Source organism: Stenella coeruleoalba (assembly GCF_951394435.1).
Source record: "Stenella coeruleoalba genome assembly, chromosome: 7".
Classification (NCBI taxonomy): Eukaryota; Metazoa; Chordata; class Mammalia; order Artiodactyla; family Delphinidae; genus Stenella; species Stenella coeruleoalba.
In genome coordinates, this window is record NC_137153.1 from 101,680,373 (window position 1) to 101,701,693 (window position 21,321).

The 21,321-nt window shown below is 39.1% G+C and overlaps 1 protein-coding gene across 2 annotated transcripts in view; it reads left to right on the top strand.

The window, feature by feature from the left end:
- The window catches only part of HSDL2 (hydroxysteroid dehydrogenase like 2), a 124,583-nt gene that overhangs the window by 33,580 nt on the left and 69,682 nt on the right, over positions 1-21,321 (top strand). For both annotated transcript variants that reach the window (XM_079928034.1, XM_079928035.1), the window contains exons 3-4: positions 9,320-9,483; positions 10,425-10,523. In XM_079928034.1, coding sequence (XP_079784160.1) covers positions 9,320-9,483; positions 10,425-10,523 — 263 coding nt within the window. The remainder of the gene's footprint in view (positions 1-9,319; positions 9,484-10,424; positions 10,524-21,321) is intronic.

Sequence of the window (21,321 nt, forward strand, 5' to 3'; positions counted from 1 at the left end):
AACCCCAAAAGCATTGGCTGTAAAAGAAATGATTCATAAATTCTGCTATATGAAAATAATTTCTGCTCATCAAAATATACTATAATTGTGAAAAGGAAGCCACAAATGAAAAGATTTTAAATCTTTAAAAGCTTATAGAGTTTTACGAGTCATTAGGAAAAAAGTCAACCATGTAGAAAGATGAGCAAAATAAATTAATAGGAATTACTCAGAAGAAGGAACATAGTGACTATTAACATGAAAATGTATTCACCCTTATTAGTAATAAGGGAAATGTAAATTAAAACCATACTGAGATACTATTTCATATGTACCAGATTGTCAAAAATTTTAAATGTCTGACATCAAGTGTTGGGGAGGTGTGGAGCTGCAGGAACTCGTACTCATATATTGCTGCTGGTAGGAGTATTAACCACTTTGAAGGAGGTTTGGCATTATTTGGGAAAGTTGAACTTCAGCATGTGTTTCAGTTACCTATTGCTTTAACAAACCACCCTAAAACTTAATGGTTTGAAATGACAGTGCTTTATTATTATTCACACTTCTCTGGGTTGACTGGGTTCTTCTGCTCTATATAGTATAAGTTGAAGTCATTCATATGGCTCCTTTTAGCTGGATTCTTGACTGGGGCTGAAACATCCTAAATGACCTCTTACCCTCCAGAGCCTCTCTCCCATGGCCTCTCATCAGTTGATAATCTGTCTCTCTTCTTTACAGCATAGCATTTGGCTTCCAGGAGAAAATGGAAACTACCAGCCATTTTATAGCATGGTCTTGGAAATTCCAGAATATCATTTCATCATATTCTATTGCTCGAAAAAGTCATAAGGTGAACCCAGACCCAAGGGGAAGGGGAAAATATACTCCTTCTCTTGATGGAAGGGATGCCAAAGGATTTGTGGTCATGTTTAATCTACAACTGTGTCCTGTAATCCGGCAGTTTCACCCGTAGGTGTATGCCCTAGAGAAACTCATGCACATGTGACTGGAAAAAGTGTACAAGATTATTTTTAGCACCATTGTTCATAATAGAAAAAAAAACCTGGAAACGATCCCCAAAGTCCATAAACAGTAGAATGAATAAGTACTTTATAGTATGTTCATATGTGAAATATTGTATATTAATTAAAATAAGTGTAACTATTTGCACCAAAATATGGGTAAGTCTCCAAACCATGTTTTGTGAAAGAAGCAAGTCATAGGGTAACATATACTGTATGAATCTATTATATAAAATTCAACATTAGGCAAAAATTAAACAGTTTATTGTTCAGATCATGGTTAGGCAAACTTTATCTGTAAAGGTCCAGATAGTAAATATTTTAGGTTTCCTGGGCAAGAGGCAAAATTGGAGATATTATGTAGGTGTAAGAGATGTATCTATAACATCACATATAAGAGATGTATGTATAATGAGAGAAAACCAATTTCCACGGTATTTTTTAATTGGTGAAATTCAAAATAAGTACTTTTTTTGTAATACATATCTACTAATGACAAGAATGAAATTCTTTTCTGGGGAGAAGGAAGAGTGTGTTGGTTTCCTAGGGCTGCCGTAACAAAATACCACCAATTGAGTGGCTTTAAACAAATTTATTTTCTTAAAGTTCTGGAGGCTGGAAGTATGAAGTCCAGGTGTTAGCAGGGCCATGCTCTGATATTCTGGGTAGAATTCTTCCTTACCTCTTCCTAGCTTCTGGTGATAGCTGGCAGTCCTTGTGTTCTTAGCTTGTAGCTGCTTTGTTCCCGTCTCTGCCTCTGTCATCATGTGGTATCCTCCTTGTGTGTCTGTCTTTACATAGTCTTTCCTCCTCTTAAAGAGACAGCAGTCATATTGGATTAAGGATCCACCCTACTCCAGTATGACCTCATTATAACTAATCACATCTGCAGCAACCCTGTTTCCAAATAAGGTCTCATTCGGGGGTACTGGAGGTTAAGACTTCAACATATCCTAACATTTTGGTAGATATAATTCAATCTGTGACAGGGAGGTACAATTGTATTTTGGTGAATACAGTTCAAGCCATAACAGGGAGATAATGTTTTGCTTAATTGGGGTTCAAAATTGGTGTTCCCTATCATCAAATTGATCATAAATGTTAATCTGTGAAAACGATTCTTCACTCTAGGACTATGCACAAAGCAGATGGAGGATTGGGTTTAGTCCTGGGCTTAGACATAGATATGTAAGTGTTAGGAATAGTAAAAAAACAAGGGAATGAGTAATAATATTTAAAGTAGTTGTGAGAGGAGATTGGTTCAAGATGGTGGAGTAGAAGGGCATGCGCTCACTCCCTCTTGGGAGAGCACTGGAATCACAACTACCTGCTGAATAATCATCGACAGGAAGACACTGGAAATCAACAAAAAAGATACTCCACATCCAAAGACAAAGGAGGAGCCGCAATGAGACGGTAGGAAGGGTGCAATCACAATAAAATCAAATCCCATAACTGCTGGGTGGGTGACTCACAAACTGGAGAATGATTATACCCTAGAAGTCCACCCACTTGAGTGAAGGTTCTGAGCCCCACGTCAGGCTTCCCAACCTGGGGGTCTGGCAACGAGAGGAGGAATTCCCAGAGAATCAGACTTTGAAGGCTAGTGGGATTTGATTGCAGGACTTTGACAGAACTGGGGGGAACAGAGACTCCACTCTTGGAGGGCACACACAAAGTAGTGTGCACACCAGGACCTGGCAGTAGGAGCAATGGCCCCATAGGAGACTGAACCAGACCTACCTGCTAGTGTTGGAGGGTCTCCTGAAGAGGCAGGGGGCAGCTGTGACTCACTGCAGGGACAAGGACACTAGCAGTAGAAGTTCTGGGAAGTACACCCTGGCGTGAGCCCTCCGGGAGTGCGCCATTAGCCCCACCAAGGAGCCTGTGGGCTCTGGTGCTAGGTCGCCTCAGGCCAAACAACCAGTAGGGAGGGAACTCAACTGCACCCATCAGCAGACAAGTTTTACTGAGCTCTGCCTGCCAGGGCAATACCCAGCTCTACCCACCACCAGTTCCTTGCATCAGGAAGCTTGCACAACCCTCTTAGATAGCCTCATCCGCCAGAGGGCAAACAGCATAAGCAAGAAGAACTACAATCCTGCAGCCTGTGGGGAAAAAAAACACATTCACAGAAAGAAAAGATGAAAAGGCAGAGGACTAGGTACCAGATGAAGGAACAAGATAACCCCACCCCCCACCAAAAAAACTAAATGAAGTGGAGATAGGCAACCATTCAGAATAATGATACTGAAGATGATCCAGGACCTTGGAAAAAGAATGGAGGCAAAGATTGAGAAGATGCAAGAAATGTTTAACAAAGACCTAGAAGAGTTAAAGAACAAACACCTAGAAGAATTAAAGAACAAACAGATGAACAATACAATAACTGAAATTAAAAATACACTAGAAGGAATCAATAGCAGAGTAACTGAGGCAGAAGAACAGATAAGTGACCTGAAAGACAGAATGGTAGAATTCACTGCCGCAGAACAGAATAAAGAAAAAAGAATGAAAATAAATGAAGACCGCCTAAGAGACCTCTAGGACAACATTAAATGCACCAACATTCGCATTATAGGGGTCCCAGAAGGAGAAGAGAGAGAGAAAGGACCCGAGAAAATATTTGAAGAGATTATAGTCAAAAACTTCCCTAACATGGGAAAGAAAATAGCCACCCAAGTCCAGGAAACGTGGAGAGTCCCAGGCAGGATAAACCCAAGGAGAAACACACTGAGACATATAGTAAACAAATTGATAAAAAAGACAAACATTATTAAAAGCAACAAGGGAAAAACGACAAATGACATACAAGGGAACTCCCATAAGGTTAACAGCTGATTTCTCAGCAGAAACTCTACAAGCCAGAAGGGAGTGGCACGATATTTAAAGTGATGAAAGGGAAGAACTGACAACCATGATTACTCTGGCAAGGATCTCATTCAGATTCGACCAAGAAATCAAAGCTTTGCAGACAAGCAAAAGCTAAGAGACTTCAGCACAGCACCACCAAACCAGCTCACAACAGATGCTAAAGGAACTTCTCTAATTGGAACAAACAGAAGAAAAGGACCTACAAAAACTAACCCCAAACAATTAAGAAAATGGTAATAGAAACATACATATTGATAGTTACCTTAAATATGAATGGATTAAATGCTTCAACCAAAAGACACAGGCTTGCTGAATGGATACAAAAACAAGATCCATATATATGCTGTCTACAAGAGACCCACTTCAGACCTAGGGATACATACAGACTGAAAGTGAGGGGATGGAAAAAGATATTCCATGCAAATGGAAATCAAAAGAAAGCCAGAGTAGCAATACTCATATCAGATAAAATAGACTTTAAAATAAAGAATGTTACAAGGGACAAGGAAGGACACTACATAATGATCAAGGTATCAATCCAAGAAGAAGATATAACAATTAGAAATATATATGCACCCAACATAGGAGCACCTCAATATATAAGGCAACTGCTAACAACTATACAACAGGAAATTGACAGTAACAATAATACTGGGGGACTTTAACACCTCACACCAATGGACAGATCATCCAAACAGAAAATTAATAAGGAAACACAAGCTTTAAATGACACAAGAGACCAGATAGATTTAACTGATATTTATAGGACATTCCATCTGAAAACAGCAAATTACAGTTTCTTTTCAAGTGCTCATGGAACACTCTCCAGCATAGATCACATCTTGGGTCACAAATCAAGCCTTGGTAAATTTAATAAAATTGAAATCATAACCAGCATCTTTTCCGACCACAACACTATGAGATTAGAAATCAATTGCAAGGAAAAAAACGTAGAAAACACACACATGGAGGCTAAACAATACCTTACTCAATAATCAAGAGATCACTGAAGAAATCAAAGAGGAAATCAAAATTACCTAGAGACAAATGACAATGAAAACACGACGATGGAAAACCTATGGAATGCAGCAAAAGCAGTTCTCAGAGGGAAGTTTATAGCAATACAAACCTACCTCAAGAAACAAGAAAAATCTCAAACAATCTAACCTTACACCTAAAGGAACTAGAGAAAGAAGAACAAACAAAACCCAAAGTTAGTAGAAGGAAAGAAATCATAAATATCAGAGGAGAAATAAATGAAACAGAAAACAATAGCAAAGACCAATAAAAGTAAAAGATGGTTCTTTGAGAAGATAAACGAAATTGATAAACCTTTAGCCAGACTCTTCAAGAAAAAGAGGGAGAGGGCTGAAATCAATAAAATTAGAATTGAAAAAGGAGAAGTTACAACAGACACCTCAGAAATACAAAGCATCCTAAGAGACTAGTACAAGCAACTCTATGTCAATAAAATGGATGACCTGGAAGAAATGGACAAATTCTTAGAAAGGTATAACCTTCCAAGACTGAACCAGGAAGAAATAGAAAATATGAACAGACCAATCACAAGTAATAAAATTGAAGCTGATTAAAAATCTTCCAACAAAAGTCCAGGACCAGATGGCTTCACAGGTGAATTATATCAAACATTTAGAGAAGAGCTAACACCCATCCTTCTCAAACTCTTCCAAAAAATTGCAGAACACTCCCAAACTCATTCTATGAAGCCACCATCATGCTGATACCAAAACCAGACAAAGATACTACAAAAAAAGAAAATTTGAGACCAGTATCAGTCATGAATATAGATACAAAAATCCTCAACAAAATACTAGCAAACAGAATCCAACAGCACATTAAAAGGATCATACGCCATGATCAAGTGGGATTTACCCCAGGGATGCAAGGATTCTTCAATATATGCAAATCAATCAATGTGATACACCATATTAACAAATTGAAGAATAAAAACCACATGATCATCTCAATAGATGCAGAAAAAGCTTTTGACAAAATTCAACACCCATTTATGATAAAAACTCTCCAGAAAGTGGGCATAGAGGGAACCTACTTCAACATGATAAAGGCCATATATGACAAACCCAGAGCAAACATCATTCTCAATGGTGAAAAACTGAAAGCATTTCCTCTATGATCAGGAACAAGACAAGGATGTCCACTCTCACCACTATTATTCAACATAGTTTTGGAAGTCCTAGCCACAGCAATCAGAGACAAAAAAGAAAAGGAATCCAAGTTGGAAAAGAAGTAAAACTGTCACTGTTTGCAGATGACATGATACTATACATAGAGAACCCTAAAGGTGCCACCAGAAAACTACCAGAGCTAATCAATGAATTTGGTAAGGTTGCAGGATACAAAATTAATGTGCAGAAATCTCGTGCATTCCTATACACTAACAACTAAAGATCAGAAGAGAAATTAAGGAAACAATCCCATTCACCACTGCAACAAAAAGAATAAAATACCTAGGAATAAATCTACCTAAGGAGGCCAAAGACCTGTACTCAGAAAACTATAAGACACTGATGAAAGAAAGCAAAGATGACACAAACAGATGTAAAGATATGCCATGTTCTTGGATTGGAAGAATCAATATTGTAAAAATGACTATACTACCCAAAGCAATCTACAGATTCAATGCGATCCCTATCAAGCTACCAATGACATTTTTCACAGAACTAGAACAAAAAATGTTACAATTTGTATGGAAACACAAAAGACCCCGAATAGCCAAAGTAATCTTGAGAAAGAAAAACGGAGCTGGAGGCATCAGGCTCCCTTACTTCAGACTATACTACAAAGCTACAGTAATCAAGGCAGTATGGTACTGGCTCAAAAACAAATATAGATCAATGGAACAGGATAGAAAGCCCAGAGATAAACCCACGCACACATAGTCACCTTACCTTTGGCAAAGGAGGCAAGAATATACAATGGAGAGAAGACAGCCTCTTCAATAAGTGGTGCTGGGAAAACTGGACAGGTATATGTAAAAGAATGAAATTAGAACACTCCCTAACACCAGACACTTGTAGGACTTCCCTGGTGGCGCAGTGGTTAAGAATCCGCCTGCCAATGCAGGGGACATGGGTTCAATCCCTGGTCTGGGAAGATCCCACATGCCATGGAGCAACCAAGCCCGCGAGCGACAAGTACTGAGCCCGTGTGCCTAGAGCCCGTGCTCTGCAACAAGAGAAGCCACTGCAGTGAGAAGCCCGCGCACCACAGTGAAGATTAGCCCCACTCGCCACAACTAGAGAAAGCCCATGCACAGCAACAAAGACCCAACACAGCCAGAAATAAGTAGATAAGTAAATTTATTTTTAAAAGTTAGCTCATTAAAAAAAAAAAAAGACACATGTGCCCCAATATTCTTTGCAGCGCTACAATTTGCCAGGTCATGGGGGCAACCTAAATGCCCATCAACAGATGAATGGATAAAGAAGATGTGGTACATATATACAATGGAATATTACTCAGCCATAAAAAGGAATAAAATTGGGTCATTTGTAGAGATGTGGCTGGACCTAGAGACTGTCATACAGAGTGAAGTAAGTCCGAAAGAGAAAAACAACTACCGTATATTAACGCATATACGTGGAATCTAGAAAAATGTTACAGATGAATCGGTTTGCAAGGCATAAATAGAGACACAGATGTAGAGAACAAACATATAGACAAAGGGGGAAAGTGGAGTGGGGGTGATGGTGGTGGGATGAATTGGGAGATTGGGATTGACATAGATACACTAATATGTATAAAATAGATAACTAATATGAACCTGCTGTATAATAAATAAAAATAAAGTAGTTGTCACTTTGTGGGTTGGGAGGAAGAAGAAGGATAGTTAGAGAGGAATAGACAGGTGGCTTCTGGGGCGTTGGTAATATTCTATTTCTATTTCTTGGTATTTATCTTATTTTGTTCTTTAAACTATACACATTAGTTTATATGCTTTTTGTTTTTGCTATTTCACTAAAAATAGTTAACACCTCTGTCTCTTCCTCACTTCTCCACTCCCCTTCTTTCTTGCTAAACCATTTATTCCTTATTTTGAAATCCTCCCACTTTTACCTCTTAATTTGCTTCTAGAGTGTATTTCTCCAGATCTTGGCAAGAGCTTTATGTTCTTTTGTTAACAAGCCTACTTATCTGTTACCCCTGTCTTTGGTTACTGTCCCTTTTTCTCTTTGTCATTGTCACTTTTGCTGTCCTCTCCATCCTTCTCCTTAAACAAGCTTTTTATTTGCCTTTAGAAAGTAAACAAGAAAGTAGGTTTCCCTCACTGTTATCTGACTTTATACAGGTTTTCGTCTCATCTAACAACTGAATAATTAGAAGGTTAAAAGTTAAGGTGGGTAGATATAGAAAACTTAAGGTACACAGAGAACTTTTCTCAGTACATTTGGATCACAGAATCTTTTGAACAATACCCTGAGTTCTTTGCGATCTTTCTACGTTTGTTTGTTTAACAGCATTACTGAGATGTAATTCACACACCACACAATTTACCCATTTAAAGTATACAATTAAGTGGTATATTATATTTTTTTAGTATATTCAGAGTTGTGCAACTATTACCACAATCAATTTTAAAATATTTTCATCATCCCCAAAAGAAACCCCATACCCCTCGGCTGTCAACCCCCAAATCCCCCACCCCCAGTCCTAGGCAAACATTAATCCTTGTGTCTCTATAGGTTTGCCTGTTCTGGACATTTCATATAAATGGAATCATACAATATGAGGTCCTTTGTGACTCTTTCAACTAGCATAATGTTTTCAAGGTTCAACCATGTAGCATAGATCAGTACTTCATTCCTTTTTATTGCTGAATATATCCCATTGTATTATGTATATATCACATTTTATTTTTCCATTCATCAGTTGATGGACATTTATGTTGTTTCCACTCTGGCTATTATAAGCAATGATGAGCATCTGTTAAAAAATTATTAGCTCTTACATAATTCCTTTTAAGTGGTATGTATTCATTGAAGAAAATTTGAAAAATCCTGAAGAATATAAAGAATATGATACAATTTATTCATAATCCCACCACTCAAAAATAAGCTCTTTAAAAAATTTTTTCAAGAATAAGCTTTGTTAACACTTTTTCTGTCAGAAAAATACGTTTATGTAGTTTATTAATTCCTCATTGCTCTTTAAGATTTACTTCTCATTTGAGCAGATTTTGTTTGTCAAGTCATGGCAAATCTGGCAGCTGCAGTTGTAATAATTTGTAAATCATTGTACAATGGGAGTAGAGTTATTAGCTATCAGATGGGGAGGGAGGAGGGTTTATAGAAAGTTTGATAGAGGAGGAAACATGTTTTGTGACTATGTGCATGAATTCCTGAAACTGGTAAGTAAATAAAATCATTGAGCTTTCTAATAAGGTCACATTTGTTCTGTTGTAGGAAGCTAGCAGGATGTACTGTCTTCATCACAGGCGCGAGCCGTGGCATTGGCAAAGCTATTGCTTTGAAAGCAGCAAAGGATGGAGCAAATATAGTCATTGCTGCAAAGACTGCCCAGGCACACCCCAAACTTGCAGGCACAATCTATACTGCTGCTGAAGAAAGTGAGTTTCAATACATAGAGAATTTGCTGGAAAGTTTAATTATATCTATCTGAAGTCTACCCTAAAAATAGTTTTATCAGGTTAAAGAAATATTTTGTCACCTTACAGCAGTGTTTGGGAACCATTTTTCTCCCCAGCAGTTTTAAGTGATGGGAGAGACTCCCGTTAAATATCATGTCTCATGAGGGCAGTGGTTCTTGGATGGGAGCAGAGAGTAGAGGAGTGGAAGTAGAGGAAAGAATTTGAGAGGTGGATGGTGTGAACACTTTGAAAAAGTACTCCATGTTACTTGTTCTCTGCATAATTCACAAGTCATTATTTTAATATTTGCAGTTCACAAATAGCTATTGAGTGCTTATATTCAAGGCACTGTGCCAGGAGTAATGACTTAAATTTCAGCTTCAGTTGATATTGCTAGTTTTTTTAGTTACGTTAATAGTATTGTGGTTATGCTAGGGGAATACATATGAAGAAATTATGAGTGAAATGATGCCTGAGGTTAGTTTTGAAATATACCAGCAAAAAACAAAATGGAATTGGGGGTAGATAAACAAATTAAATAACTGGCAAAACATTATCAATCATTGAAGATAGGAGATGGATTCATGATAGTTCATTATACTATTCTTTATATTTTTGTAGATTTTTTGAAATTTTCCATAATAAGGGTCTTTTAAATTACCTTCCCCATTTTAATAGCATTTTAAAAAATTACCTTCCTTTTTGGTTTTTTAATAGAGTTGGCCTAGCTAGTCTGCAGCTAGATTCATCAGTCTGTCCTACTGTAGGGCAGAGTTGCTAGTAGTTATAAGACATAGTTATTTATATTGATTTTCTGAAAATGGGGTACTTTTTTCTTTTGACTCTTGTGTCAGAGGTTTGATATTGTTGAAAGGTTTAATATTTGAATGCTTTAATGTTTCTTTGTTTATCCTTTGTAGTCAAAGCAGCTGGAGGAAAGGCCTTGCCATGTGTTGTTGACGTGAGAGATGAACAACAAATCAGCAGTGCAGTGGAGAAAGCAGTTGAGAAATTTGGAGGTACAGCCTTCGTTCTGAAATAATCATTGAATATTGGTAAAGTATAGGTATAACTATAATTTTATATTTAATTTTCTTTTGATTATTTTTTACTGAGTCTTTTTGAGTGTAACCAGAAATGGGTATTTATTCATATAGAAGCACAGCTTAAAATCATCTGATGACTAATTGAATAATTATTAAAAATCATTTTTTTCTCATTTTTTTTTTACATCTTTATTGGAGTATAATTGCTTTACAATGGTGTGTTAGTTTCTGCTTTATAACAAAGTGAGTCAGTTATACATATGTTCCCATATCTCCTCCCTCTTGAGTCTCCCTCCCTCCCACCCTCCCTATCCCACCCCTCTAGGCGGTCATGAAGCACTGAGCTGATCTCCCTGTGCTATGCGGCTGCTTCCCACTAGCTATCTACCTTATATTTGGTAGTGTATATATGTCCATGCCTCTCTCTCGCTTTGTCACAGCTTACCCTTCCCCCTTCCCATATCCGCAAGTCCATTCTCTAGTAGGTCTGTGTCTTTATTCCTGTCTTACCCCTAGGTTCTTCATGACATTTTTTTTTTCTTAAATTCCATATATATGTGTTAGCATACGGTATTTGTCTCTCTCTTTCTGACTTACTTCACTCTGTATGACAGACTCTAGGTCTATCCACCTCATTACAAATAGCTCAATTTTGTTTCTTTTTATGGCTGAGTAATATTCCATTGTATATACGTGCCACATCTTCTTTTTCCATTCATCCGATGATGGATACTTAGGTTGTTTCCATCTCCAGGCTATTGTAAATACAGCTGCAATGAACATTGTGGTATATGACTCTTTTTTTTTTTGCGGTACGCGGGCCTCTCACTGCCATGGCCCCTCCCGTTGCGGAGCACAGGCTCCGGATGCACAGGCCCAGCGGCCATGGCTCACGGGCCCAGCTGATCCGCGGCATGTGGGACCCCCCCCCTCGACTGTGGCACGAACCCATGTCCCCTGCATTGGCAGGTGGACTCTCAACCACTGCGCCACCAGGGAAGCCCCCTGACTCTTTTTTAATTATGGTTTTCTCAGGGTATATGCCCAGTAGTGGGATTGCTGGGTCATATGGTAGTTCTATTTGTAGTTTTTTAAGGAACCTCCTTACTGTTCTCCATAGTGGCTGTACCAGTGCACATTCCCACCAACAGTGCAAGAGTGTTCCCTTTTACCCACACCCTCTCTAGCATTTATTGTTTCTAGATTTTTTTTTTAACATCTTTATTGGGGTATAATTGCTTTACAATGGTGTGTTAGTTTCTGCTTTATAACAAAGTGAATCAGTTACACATATACATATGTTCCCATATCTCTTCCCTCTTGTGTCTCCCTCCCTCCCACCCTCTCTATCCCACCCCTCCAGGCGGTCACAGAGCACCGAGCTGATATCCCTGTGCTATGCGGCAGCTTCCCACTAGCTATCTACCTTACGTTTGTTAGTGTATATATGTCCATGCCTCTCTCTCGCTTTGTCACAGCTCACCCTTACCCCTCCCCATATCCTCAAGTCCCTTCTGCAGTAGGTCTGTGTCTTTATTCCTGTCTTACCGCTAGGTTCTTCATGACATTTTTTTTTCTTAAATTCCATATATATGTGTTAGCATACGGTATTTGTCTTTCTCTTTCTGACTTACTTCACTCTGTATGACAGACTCTAGGTCTATCCACCTCATTACAAACAGCTCAATTTCGTTTCTTGTTATGGCTGAGTAATATTCCATTGTATATATGTGCCACATCTTCTTTATCCATTCATCCGATGATGGGCTCTTAGGTTGTTTCCATCTCCGGGCTATTGTAAATAGTGCTGCAATGAACATTTTGGTACATGACTCTTTTTGAATTATGGTTTCCTCAGGGTATATGCCCAGTAGTGGGATTGCTGGGTCATATGGTAGTTCTATTTGTAGTTTTTTAAGGAACCTCCCTACTGTTCTCCATAGTGGCTGTACCAGTGCACATTCCCACCAGCAGTGCAAGAGTGTTCCCTTTTACCCACACCCTCTCTAGCATTTATTGTTTCTAGATTTTTTTTTTAACATCTTTATTGGGGTATAATTGCTTTACAATGGTGTGTTAGTTTCTGCTTTATAACAAAGTGAATCAGTTACACATATACATATGTTCCCATATCTCTTCCCTCTTGTGTCTCCCTCCCTCCCACCCTCTCTATCCCACCCCTCCAGGCGGTCACAGAGCACCGAGCTGATATCCCTGTGCTATGCGGCAGCTTCCCACTAGCTATCTACCTTACGTTTGTTAGTGTATATATGTCCATGCCTCTCTCTCGCTTTGTCACAGCTCACCCTTACCCCTCCCCATATCCTCAAGTCCCTTCTGCAGTAGGTCTGTGTCTTTATTCCTGTCTTACCGCTAGGTTCTTCATGACATTTTTTTTTCTTAAATTCCATATATATGTGTTAGCATACGGTATTTGTCTCTCTCTTTCTGACTTACTTCACTCTGTATGACAGACTCTAGGTCTATCCACCTCATTACAAATAGCTCAATTTTGTTTCTTTTTATGGCTGAGTAATATTCCATTGTATATACGTGCCACATCTTCTTTTTCCATTCATCTGATGATGGATACTTAGGTTGTTTCCATCTCCAGGCTATTGTAAATACAGCTGCAATGAACATTGTGGTATATGACTCTTTTTTTTTTTGCGGTACGCGGGCCTCTCACTGCCATGGCCCCTCCCGTTGCGGAGCACAGGCTCTGGATGCACAGGCCCAGCGGCCATGGCTCACGGGCCCAGCTGATCCGCGGCATGTGGGACCCCCCCCCCCTCGACTGTGGCACGAACCCATGTCCCCTGCATTGGCAGGTGGACTCTCAACCACTGCGCCACCAGGGAAGCCCCCTGACTCTTCTTTAATTATGGTTTTCTCAGGGTATATGCCCAGTAGTGGGATTGCTGGGTCATATGGTAGTTCTATTTGTAGTTTTTTAAGGAACCTCCTTACTGTTCTCCATAGTGGCTGTACCAGTGCACATTCCCACCAACAGTGCAAGAGTGTTCCCTTTTACCCACACCCTCTCTAGCATTTATTGTTTCTAGATTTTTTTTTTAACATCTTTATTGGGGTATAATTGCTTTACAATGGTGTGTTAGTTTCTGCTTTATAACAAAGTGAATCAGTTACACATATACATATGTTCCCATATCTCTTCCCTCTTGTGTCTCCCTCCCTCCCACCCTCTCTATCCCACCCCTCCAGGCGGTCACAGAGCACCGAGCTGATATCCCTGTGCTATGCGGCAGCTTCCCACTAGCTATCTACCTTACGTTTGTTAGTGTATATATGTCCATGCCTCTCTCTCGCTTTGTCACAGCTCACCCTTACCCCTCCCCATATCCTCAAGTCCCTTCTGCAGTAGGTCTGTGTCTTTATTCCTGTCTTACCGCTAGGTTCTTCATGACATTTTTTTTTCTTAAATTCCATATATATGTGTTAGCATACGGTATTTGTCTTTCTCTTTCTGACTTACTTCACTCTGTATGACAGACTCTAGGTCTATCCACCTCATTACAAACAGCTCAATTTCGTTTCTTGTTATGGCTGAGTAATATTCCATTGTATATATGTGCCACATCTTCTTTATCCATTCATCCGATGATGGGCTCTTAGGTTGTTTCCATCTCCGGGCTATTGTAAATAGTGCTGCAATGAACATTTTGGTACATGACTCTTTTTGAATTATGGTTTCCTCAGGGTATATGCCCAGTAGTGGGATTGCTGGGTCATATGGTAGTTCTATTTGTAGTTTTTTAAGGAACCTCCCTACTGTTCTCCATAGTGGCTGTACCAGTGCACATTCCCACCAGCAGTGCAAGAGTGTTCCCTTTTACCCACACCCTCTCTAGCATTTATTGTTTCTAGATTTTTTTTTTAACATCTTTATTGGGGTATAATTGCTTTACAATGGTGTGTTAGTTTCTGCTTTATAACAAAGTGAATCAGTTACACATATACATATGTTCCCATATCTCTTCCCTCTTGTGTCTCCCTCCCTCCCACCCTCTCTATCCCACCCCTCCAGGCGGTCACAGAGCACCGAGCTGATATCCCTGTGCTATGCGGCAGCTTCCCACTAGCTATCTACCTTACGTTTGTTAGTGTATATATGTCCATGCCTCTCTCTCGCTTTGTCACAGCTCACCCTTACCCCTCCCCATATCCTCAAGTCCCTTCTGCAGTAGGTCTGTGTCTTTATTCCTGTCTTACCGCTAGGTTCTTCATGACATTTTTTTTTCTTAAATTCCATATATATGTGTTAGCATACGGTATTTGTCTCTCTCTTTCTGACTTACTTCACTCTGTATGACAGACTCTAGGTCTATCCACCTCATTACAAATAGCTCAATTTTGTTTCTTTTTATGGCTGAGTAATATTCCATTGTATATACGTGCCACATCTTCTTTTTCCATTCATCTGATGATGGATACTTAGGTTGTTTCCATCTCCAGGCTATTGTAAATACAGCTGCAATGAACATTGTGGTATATGACTCTTTTTTTTTTTGCGGTACGCGGGCCTCTCACTGCCATGGCCCCTCCCGTTGCGGAGCACAGGCTCCGGATGCACAGGCCCAGCGGCCATGGCTCACGGGCCCAGCTGATCCGCGGCATGTGGGACCCCCCCCCCTCGACTGTGGCACGAACCCATGTCCCCTGCATTGGCAGGTGGACTCTCAACCACTGCGCCACCAGGGAAGCCCCCTGACTCTTCTTTAATTATGGTTTTCTCAGGGTATATGCCCAGTAGTGGGATTGCTGGGTCATATGGTAGTTCTATTTGTAGTTTTTTAAGGAACCTCCTTACTGTTCTCCATAGTGGCTGTACCAGTGCACATTCCCACCAACAGTGCAAGAGTGTTCCCTTTTACCCACACCCTCTCTAGCATTTATTGTTTCTAGATTTTTTTTTTAACATCTTTATTGGGGTATAATTGCTTTACAATGGTGTGTTAGTTTCTGCTTTATAACAAAGTGAATCAGTTACACATATACATATGTTCCCATATCTCTTCCCTCTTGTGTCTCCCTCCCTCCCACCCTCTCTATCCCACCCCTCCAGGCGGTCACAGAGCACCGAGCTGATATCCCTGTGCTATGCGGCAGCTTCCCACTAGCTATCTACCTTACGTTTGTTAGTGTATATATGTCCATGCCTCTCTCTCGCTTTGTCACAGCTCACCCTTACCCCTCCCCATATCCTCAAGTCCCTTCTGCAGTAGGTCTGTGTCTTTATTCCTGTCTTACCGCTAGGTTCTTCATGACATTTTTTTTTCTTAAATTCCATATATATGTGTTAGCATACGGTATTTGTCTTTCTCTTTCTGACTTACTTCACTCTGTATGACAGACTCTAGGTCTATCCACCTCATTACAAACAGCTCAATTTCGTTTCTTGTTATGGCTGAGTAATATTCCATTGTATATATGTGCCACATCTTCTTTATCCATTCATCCGATGATGGGCTCTTAGGTTGTTTCCATCTCCGGGCTATTGTAAATAGTGCTGCAATGAACATTTTGGTACATGACTCTTTTTGAATTATGGTTTCCTCAGGGTATATGCCCAGTAGTGGGATTGCTGGGTCATATGGTAGTTCTATTTGTAGTTTTTTAAGGAACCTCCCTACTGTTCTCCATAGTGGCTGTACCAGTGCACATTCCCACCAACAGTGCAAGAGTGTTCCATTTTCTCCATACCCTCTCCAGCATTTATTGTTTCTAGATTTTTTGATGATGGCCATTCTGACTGGTGTGAGATGGTATCTCATTGTAGTTTTGATTTGCATTTCTCTAATGATTAATGATGTTGAGCATTCTTTCATGTGTTTGTTGGCAATCTGTATATCTTCTTTGGAGAAATGTCTAGGTCTTCTGCCCATTTTTGGATTGGGTTGTTTGTTTTTTTGTTATTGAGCTGCATGAGCTGCTTGTAAATTTTGGAAATTAATCCTTTGTCAGTTGCTTCATTTGCAAATATTTTCTCCCATTCTGAGGGTTGTCTTTTGGTCTTGTTTATGGTTTCCTTTGCTGTGCAAAAGCTTTGAAGTTTCATTAGGTCCTATTTGTTTATTTTTGCTTTTATTTCCGTTTCTCTGGGAGGTGGGTCAAAAAGGATCTTGCTGTGATTTATGTCATAGAGTGTTCTGCCTATGTTTTCCTCTAAGAGTTTGATAGTGTCTGGCCTTACATTTAGGTCTTTAATCCATCTTGAGCTTATTTTTGTGTATGGTGTTAGGGAGTGATCTAATCTCATACTTTTACATGTACTTGTCCAGTTTTCCCAGCACCACTTATTGAAGAGGCTGTCCTTTCTCCACTGTACATTCCTACCTCCTTTATCAAAGATAAGGTGACCATATGTGTGTGGGTTTATCTCTGGGCTTTCTATCCTGTTCCATTGATCTATCTTTCTGTTTTTGTGCCAGTACCATACTGTCTTGATTACTCTAGCTTTGTAGTATAGTCTGAAGTCCAGGAGCCTGATTCCTCCAGCTCCGTTTTTCTTTCTCAAGATTGCTTTGGCTATTTGGGGTCTTTTGTGTTTCTATACAAATTGTGAAATCTTTTGTTCTAGTTCTGTGAAAAATGCCAGTGGTAGTTTGATAGGGATTGCATTGAATCTGTACATTGCTTTGGGTAGTAGAGTCATTTTCACAATGTTGATTCTTCCAGTCCAAGAACATGGCATATCTCTCCATCTATTTGTATCATCTTTAATTTCTTTCGTCAGTGTCTTATAATTTTCTGCATACAGATCTTTTGTCTCCTTAGGTAGGTTTATTCCTAGATATTTTATTCGTTTTGTTGCAGTGGTAAATGGGAGTGTTTTCTTGATTTCACTTTCAGATTTTTCATCATTAGTGTATAGGAATGCCAGAGATTTCTGTGCATTACTTTTGTATCCTGCTACTTTACCAGATTCATTGATTAGCTCTAGTAGTTTTCTGGTAGCATCTTTAGGATTCTCTATATATGGTATCATGTCATCTGCAAACAGTGACAGCTTTACTTCTTCTTTTCTGATTTGGATTCCTTTTATTTCCTTTTCTTCTCTGATTGCTGTGGCTAAAACTTCCAAAACTATGTTGAATAAGAGTGGTGAGAGTGGGCAACCTTGTCTTGTTCCTGATCTTAGTGGAAATGCTTTCAGTTTTTCACCATTGAGGACAATGTTGGCTGTGGGTTTGTCATATATGGCCTTTATTATGTTGAGGAAAGTTCCCTCTATGCCTACCTTCTGCAGGGTTTTTATAATAAAAGGGTGCTGAATTTTGTCAAAAGCTTTCTCTGCATCTGTTGAGATGATCATATGGTTTTTTCCTTCAATTTGTTAATATGGTGTATCACGTTGATTGATTTGCGTATATTCAAGAATCCTTGCATTCCTGGAATAAACCCCACTTGATCCTGGTGTATGATTCTTTTAATGTGCTGTTGGATTCTGTTTGCTAGTATTTTGTTGAGGAGTTTTGCATCTATGTTCATCAGTGATATTGTCCTGTAATTTGCTTTCTTTGTGGCATCCTTATCTGGTTTTGGTATCAGGGTGATGGTGGCCTCGTAGAATGAGTTTAGGAGTGTTCCTCCCTCTGCTATATTTTGGAAGAGTTTGAAGAGGATAGGTGTTAGCTCTTCTCTAAATGTTTGATAGAATTTGCCTGTGATGCCATCTGGTCCTGGGCTTTTGTTTGTTGGAAGATTTTTAATCCCAGTCTCAATTTCAGTGCCTGTGATTGGTCTGTTCATATTTTCTATTTCTTCCTGATTCAGTCTTGGCAGGTTTTGCATTTCTAAAAATTTGTCCATTTCTTCCAGGTTGTCCATTTTATTGGCATAGAGTTGCTTGTAGTAATCTCTCATGATCTTTTGTATTTCTGCAGTGTCAGTTCTTACTTCTCCTTTTTCATTTTTAATTCTATTGATTAGAGTCTTCTCCCTTTTTGTCTTGATGAGTCTGGCTAATGGTTTATCAATTTTGTTTATCCTCTCAAAGAACCAGCTTTAGTTTTATTGATCTGTGCTATCGTTTCCTTCATTTCTTTTTCATTTATTTCTGATCTGATCTTTATGATTTCTTTCCTTCTGCTAACTTTGGGGTTTTTTTGTTCTTCTTTCTCTAATTGCTTTAGGTGCAAGTTTAGGTTGTTTATTCGAGATGTTTCCTGTTTCTTGAGGTAAAATTGTATTGCTATAAACTTCCCTCTGAGAACTGCTTTTGCTGCATCCCATAGGTTTTGGGTCATCGTGTCTCCATTGTCATTTGTTTCTAGGTATTTTTTGATTTCCTCTGATTTCTTCTGTGATCACTTCGTTATTAAGTAGTGTATTGTTTAGCCTCCATGTGTTTGTATTTTTTACAGATCTTTTCCTGTAATTGATATCTAGTCTCATAGCATTGTGATGGGAAAAGATACTGATACAGTTTCAATTTTCTTAAATTTACCAAGGCTTGATTTGTGACCCAAGATATGATCTATCCTGGAGAATGTTCCATGAGCACTTGAGAAAAATGTGTATTCTGTTGTTTTTGAATGGAATGTCCTATAAATATCAATTAAGTCAATCTTGTTTTTGTATTATTTAAAGCTTGTGTTTCCTTATTTATTTTCATTTTGGATGATCTGTCCATTGGTGAAAGTGGGGTGTTAAAGTCCCCTACTATGAATATGCTACTGTTGATTTCCCCTTTTATGGCTGTTAGTATTTGCCTTCTGTATTGAGGTGCTCCTATGTTGGGTGCATAAATATTTACAATTGTTAAATCTTCTTCTTGGATCGATCCCTTGATCATTATGTAACGTCCTTCTTTGTCTCTTCTAATAGTCTTTATTTTAAAGTCTATTTTGTCTGATATGAGAATTGCTACTCCAGCTTTCTTTTGGTTTCCATTTGCATGGAATATCTTTTTCCATCCCCTTACTTTAGTCTGTATGTGTCTCTAGGTCTGAAGTGGGTCTCTTGTAGACAGCATATATATGGGTCTTGTTTTTGTATCCATTCAGCCAATCTGTGTCTTTTGATGGGAGCATTTAATCCATTAACATTTAAGGTAATTATCGATATGTATGTTCCTATTCCCATTTTCTTAATTGGTTTGGATTTGTTATTGTAGGTCTTTTCCTTCTCTTGTGTTTCTTGCCTAGACAAGTTCCTTTAGCATTTGTTGTAAAGTTGGTTTGGTGGTGCTGAACTCTCTCAGCTTTTGCTTGTCTGTAAAGGTTTAATTTGTCCATCAAATCTGAACGAGAACCTTGCTGGGTAGAGTAATCTTGGTTGCAGGTTTTTCTCCTTCATCACTTTAAATATGTCCTGCCAGTCCCTTCTGGCTTGCAGAGTTTCTGCTGAAAGATCAGCTGTTAACCTTATGGGGATTCCTTTGTGTGTTATTTGTCGTTTTTCCCTTGCTGCTTTTAATATGTTTTCTTTGTATTTACTTTTGACAGTTTGATTAATATGTGTCCTGGCGTGTTTCTCCTTGGATTTAACCTGTATGGGACTCTCTGTGCTTCCGGTACTTGATTAACTATTTCCTTTCCCATATTAGGGAAGTTTTCAACTATAATCTCTCCAAATATTTTCTCAGTCCCTTTCTTTTTCTCTTCTTCTTCTGGAACCCGTATAATTCAAATGTTGGTGCATTTATTGTTGTCCCAGAGGTCTCTGAGACTGTCCTCAGTTCGTTTCATTCTTTTTCTTTATTCTGCTCTGCAGTAGTTATTTCCACTATTTTATCCTCCAGGTCACTTATCCGTTCTTCTGCCTCAGTTATTCTGCTATTGATCCCATCTAGAGTATTTTTAATTTCATTTATTGTGTTGTTCATTGTTGCTTGTTTCATCTTTAGTTCTTCTAGGTCCTTGTTAAATGTTTCTTGCATTTTGTCTATTCTATTTCCAAGATTTTGGATCATCTTTACTATCATTATTCTGAATTCTTTTTCAGGTAGACTGCCTATTTCCTCTTCATTTGTTAGGTCTGGTGGGTTTTTATCTTGCTCCTTCATCTGCTGTGTGTTTTTCTGTCTTCTCATTTTGCTTATCTTACTGTGTTTGGGGTCTCCTTTTTGCAGGCTGCAGGTTCGTAGTTCCCGTTGTTTTTGGTGTCTGTCCCCAGTGGCTATAGTTAGTTCAGTGGGTTGTGTAGGCTTCCTATTGGAGGGGACTAGTGCCTGTGTTCTGGTGGATGAGGCTGGATCTTGTCTTTCTGGTGGGCAGGTCCACGTCTGGTGGTGTGTTTTGGGGTGTCTGTGGACTTACTATGATTTTAGGCAGCCTCTCTGCTAATGGGTGGGGTTGTGTTCCTCTCTTGCTAGTTGTTTGGCATAGGGTATCCAGCACTGTAGCTTGCTGTTTGTTGAGTGAAGCTGGGTGCTGGTGTTGAGATGGAGATCTCTGGGAGTTTTTTGCCATTTGATATTATGTGGAGATGGGAGGTGTCTTGTGGACCAGTGTCCTGAAGTTGGCTCTCCCACCTCAGAGGCACAGCACTGACTCCTGGCTGCAGCACCAAGAGCCTTTGATCCACACGGCTCAGAATAAAAGGGAGAAGAAGAAGAAAGAAAGAAAGAAAGAGAGAGAGAGAGAGAGGAAGGAAGAAGAAAGAGAATGGGAACAAGGAAGGAAGGAATAGAATAAAATAAAATAACATAAAGTTATTAAAATAAAAAATAATTATTAAGAGAAAAAAAATTTTTTAAAGAAAAAAAAACCAAAACGGATGGATAGAACCCTAGGACAAATGGTGA